This window comes from Furipterus horrens, unplaced genomic scaffold (assembly GCF_987537825.1).
Source record: "Furipterus horrens unplaced genomic scaffold, mFurHor1.1.pri manual_scaffold_1, whole genome shotgun sequence".
NCBI classification, from domain to species: Eukaryota; Metazoa; Chordata; class Mammalia; order Chiroptera; family Furipteridae; genus Furipterus; species Furipterus horrens.
In genome coordinates this window covers 170,179,328-170,184,137 of record NW_028327171.1, presented here as the reverse complement: position 1 = coordinate 170,184,137, position 4,810 = coordinate 170,179,328, and the positions used below count along the sequence as shown (strand labels likewise).

The 4,810-nt window shown below is 40.5% G+C and overlaps 1 protein-coding gene across 2 annotated transcripts; it reads left to right on the top strand.

Annotated features, from left to right (window-relative positions):
- Window positions 1-798: 798 nt before the first annotated feature.
- LOC150022265 (SAP domain-containing ribonucleoprotein-like) lies at window positions 799-1,637 on the top strand. Of its 2 annotated transcripts, XM_090267995.1 has the most exons (2): window positions 799-1,233; window positions 1,303-1,637. In XM_090267995.1, the coding sequence occupies exons 1-2, from the start codon at window positions 802-804 to the stop codon at window positions 1,432-1,434; spliced, it is 564 nt and encodes a 187-aa protein (XP_090124121.1). In that variant the 5' UTR covers window positions 799-801; the 3' UTR covers window positions 1,435-1,637. The 2 variants fall into 2 exon arrangements, with proteins under 2 accessions (XP_090124121.1, XP_090124119.1); XM_090267993.1 differs by having other exon boundaries at window positions 799-1,631.
- The last annotated feature ends 3,173 nt before the right edge of the window (window positions 1,638-4,810 follow it).

Sequence of the window (4,810 nt, the reverse complement as noted above, 5' to 3'; positions counted from 1 at the left end):
TGCTTTTTTTTTTCCATTAAAGTTGTCTAAAATTCCTCTACTATCACTAACATTCAATAACAGTTCTATTACCATCTAACATACTGAATATTTTGCATTTTTGTTTATTGCACCCTTTCCACCAGTAGAAAGTAATCCATGTTGCCAGGAATTTCTGAATGTTTGGCTTCTTGCTGTATTTCCATTACCTAGCAGTTGGTAGGGTATCAGAATATTAGTAAATAGGCTAAATTTTCCTGGGACTTTTGCAAGACAGGTGGACAAGATGGTTTACGTCCAAGAGGAGATTCTCCTTTCAGTTACTTCTTTCCTGAGAACAGTAGTCCAACTTCTTTGACGCAAGAGAGGGGTTCTCCAGTGCCTTGGATACCACTATAACGAGATTCTTTTTAGGACAGTACAACATTTAATCAAGCAGACTAAGTAATAATGTGCATGAGAATCTGAGAGTGAGATGTGCCATAATACAAAGTTAACTGGATTTTGGAGGAAAAAAGATTTATGAAAATTATTTTCTATATTACTGTTAAATGCAATATAAGCATTTGACCTATATGAGCCTGAATAACTGATAATTTTTTTCCTATTTTTCCTAACCTCTAACCACCATCCACCTCCCCCCTCATCTCTACCACCACCCCACTGATGAGGTAAACCCAAATTTATTGTCCAAATGCTAGACGCTCCAAGCCGTTTGCTTTTTCCTCATTCATTTTCTGTTTCTAGACTTTGGCCGTTATGCTGTTTGTTACTTTTTCCCACCTGGGATGACAATATAAGAAGATGGGGAGAGATAACAAGATGGCGGTGGAGACGGTAGAGCTCCATAAGCTGAAGCTCGCTGAACTAAAGCAGGAATGTCTTGCTCATGGTTTGGAGACCAAGGGAATAAAACAAGATCTCATCAACAGGCTCCAGGCCTATCTTGAAGAGTATGCTGAAGAGGAGGCAAATGAAGAAGATGTACTGGGAGATGAAATGGAAGAAGAAGAACCAAAGCCCATAGAACTGCCTGTCAAAGAGGAAGAACCTCCTGAAAAAACTGTTGATGTGGCAGCAGAAAAGAAAGTGGTAAAAATTACATCTGAAGTACCACAGCCTGAGAGAATGCAGAAGAGAGCTGAACGATTCAATATACCTGTGAGCCTGGAGAGTAAGAAAGCTGCCTGGGCAGCTAGATTTGGGATTTCTTCAGTTCCATCAAAAGGTCTGTCATCTGACACCAAGCCTATGGTTAACCTGGACAAGCTAAAGGAAAGAGCTCAAAGATTTGGTTTGAATGTCTCTTCAGTCTCCAGAAAGTCTGAAGATGATGAGAAACTGAAAAAGAGGAAGGAGCGATTTGGAATTGTCACAAGTTCAGCTGGAACAGGAACCACAGAGGATACAGAGGCAAAGAAGAGGAAAAGAGCAGAGCTCTTTGGGATTGCCTGATCAGAGATTTAATGTTTTCTGTACTCCAGTGATTTCCATCTCTCTGATTCTTCTTAGTCACGTATATACCTAAATACACAGTTATGTGCCGAGGTCCTGCCTCGTGAGAAGAGAGCATGTACCCCAGGCATACCTATGAGCTACAGTAACAGTTTGACTTATTGCTGTTCCAACTTTAAGATTGTTGTTGTTGTGTTGTTGTTTTTTTATTATTATTTTGCTTGTTAATAAAAAAAATAGAAAAGAGAAAAAAAAAAGAAGATGGCATTAAGGTAGTCAGTGTTATCACTTATGGTAAAAAGCTTTGTGAGGCAAAATTAACAATTATTGGCTAAAAGAAAACCTGAAGAGTCTATATGAATTGTACCTCTATGTATTTTATTAGCATATATAACTGATAATAACATTAATGCATTAAAAATTATATTTTTTACTTCCAAGTTTGTATTATTAGCACACCTAATAATACACTATTTCATTAATGCACATAAGCAAGAACAATATACATGTAACAACAAATGAGATTTCTGTACTAGCCATTTTGCAAAGTTAGTGAGTGGCTATTTTTAAGGCCGATCTACTAGTATATGTAAATATAAACACCTCTGTATGCTATGGTGACATCTTTAAGTGATTTAAAGCTCAGTATAAAAATTGTGTCCAGTCTTAAGACCACTCTCAGTTAAAAGGTTGATTTTTTAAATAGTTGAATAGGCTGCTCTCTCAGGCATACCTCAGAGAAGAGAATTTATTATATAAGGTACAGTCTCATTGGGTATGCAAGGTAAATAACCTCATTAAGAATGGATTGTGGCCATGACTTGTATGGCTCAGTGGGTTGGGCACTGTACCAAAAGGTCACTGCTTTGATTCTCAGTCAGGGCATATGTCTGTGTTGTGGGCCAGGTCCTCAGTTTGAGGGCATGTGAGAGGCAACCATTCGATATTTCTCTCACACATGGATGTTTCTGTCCTTCTCTTTCTCCCTCCCTTCCCCTCTCTCTAAAAATAAATAAAATCTTTAAAAAAAAGAAAAAGAATGGAATGTGCAGGAGATATAGTACTATTCAGATAGGGCAGGAGTGGGGCGACCAGGTAAAATGAAAGACAGTTATGGAAGTCAACCACTGACTTTCTTTTGTGTTTCACATTTTGTGCTATTTAAAAGGGTGAGCTGCTTACCATCAAGAAGGGCCTACAAAAAGAGTTCTGGATAAATTCTTTTGGTGAAAAGCAATAGAGTACAATACAGTCTGTTGGTCATTCATTAATTGAAGGATCCCAAAGTGTAGAAAGTCTTGACTACAGTGAATGTGTCTTCAAAGGGCTGTAAGTAAAGATATTTTCTAAAATATGTTTTATTGATTATACTGTTACAGTTGTCCCAATTTCCCCTTCCTCTGCTCCCCTCCACCCAGTGGCCCCCCTCCTTCCAGTTGTCCCCCCTTTAGTCCATGTCCATTGGTTGTGCATATAGTTCTTCTTAACCTCTTCCTGTCTATTCCATTCCCTCCTACTATGCTTCTTAATTCCTGTACTATCTCCCTCCCTCTCCCCCTTCCCCCCCTTCTGACCTCCCCCCCAGTATGTTCTCCATACCTATAGATCTTTTTCTACTCTCGTTGCCTATTTAGTTTGCCTTTGTTTCAATTCCCTGGCTTCTGTGGTTGGTTCTTGTGATGCAGTTTTCATTTTAATGTTCATGGTTTTGATCCTCCTACTTCTAAACCAGTCCCTTTAACATCTCATATAACAATGGTTTGTATCTAATGAACTCTTTCAGTTTTATTTTGTCTTGGAAACACTTTCTCTGCCCTTCTATTCTGAATGACAGTTTCACTGGATAGAGTATTCATGGCTGTAGGTTTTTGCTTTTCATTACTTTGAATATTTCTTGCCAGTCCCTTCTTGCCTGCAGGGTCTCCCTTGAGCAGTCAGCTGATAGTCTAATTGGAACCCCTTTGTACATGATTCTTTTCTTCTCTCTTGCTGCTTTTAGGATTCTCTCTTCATCTTTAATTTTTGACAATTTGATCATAATGTGTCTTGGTGTGGTTCTCCCTGGGTCCAGTTGTTTTGGAACTCTCTGTGCTTCCTGGACCTGTAAGTCTATTTCCTTCCCAAGTTCAGGAAGTTCTGCTTTATTATATTTTCACTTAATTTTTCAATTTCTAGTTCTTCTTCACCCTCTGGCAATCCTATAATCTGTATGTTCGATCTCTTATAGCTGTCCCAGAGTTTCTGATCCTCTCCTCACTTTCCTTACTTTCTGTTTCCTCTTTCCGCACTGGTTGACTGTTTGTCCCTTCCCTATGTTCCGGTTTGTTGATTTGATCTCTGGATTTTATTTCCTCACCACTGGTCTTGTATTTGTTTTTGTTCATTTCAGTATGAGTGGCTTTCGGTCCTTCCCAGTCTTGTTCCAGATCTTTTGTTAATTCTGTAAGCCACCTAATAACTATAGCTCTGAATTGAGCCTTTGAAAGGTTTCTTATTTGTTCCTCTGTCAGATTCTTCATCTGCTGCCTGGTGAGCTGCGTCACCGGGTTTTCTATAGTTGTTTGCTTTATTTTGACAGATTTGTGTTTTGCTTTGTTTCCTGGGCAGGCTGTGGGGAGCGGAGCCCCGTGTACTCGTCACTACTCAGTGACCCGCGGTGATCCGCAATCTTTTTCACTGTGCTATGGCGCTTTGAGTGGGGGCGGGGGTCCAAGATGGATTCCTGCCCTTATTCTCTGTTGGGAGACCAGGATCCGTCCTCCCGCCCTCTGGGCCTCACTGTCCGAAGCAATGGGGGGGCTGCCTTTCCCAGCATTGGGGTCGCAAGTTGCCTGGGCTTGACTGCAGCCGGGATTGCTCTCCCTGCCGCTGTCCCTCGTGCTACCGCAAACAGCACCGCTGGATTTCACCCCTCCTACCCATCTGACAAACACCGCTGGTTTATAACTTCGTACGTTGGGCTTCCGTGTAGTTTTATTTTCTGGAATTTCTAGTTATCTATTGTTTTGAGGTAGTTGTATTCCTTTCTAGTTGTAGAGGGAGACTGAGCATGTCAGTCTAAGCCTCCATCTTGGCTGGAAGTCTGGGGTAAAGAGGTCTTTATGAATCTAAAGACCCTTATATCTTGGCCTCTTGTTTCCCAAAGACATGAGTATCCCCTGATAGATAACTTGATTAGCCCTCCTCTTTAAAAAATAAAAAAATATTGTTTTTTTCCTATTACAGTTGTCCCACTTTCCCCCCATTGCTTACCCCCCACATGCCCACCCTAGCTGTCCTCTTGTTTGACTATGCTCCTTTGTTCTGTACTAATTTCAAAATCATTATGTCCTTATGAAAACTTCCTCTTCTACCTGAGGTACTGGGCAATGGTCTA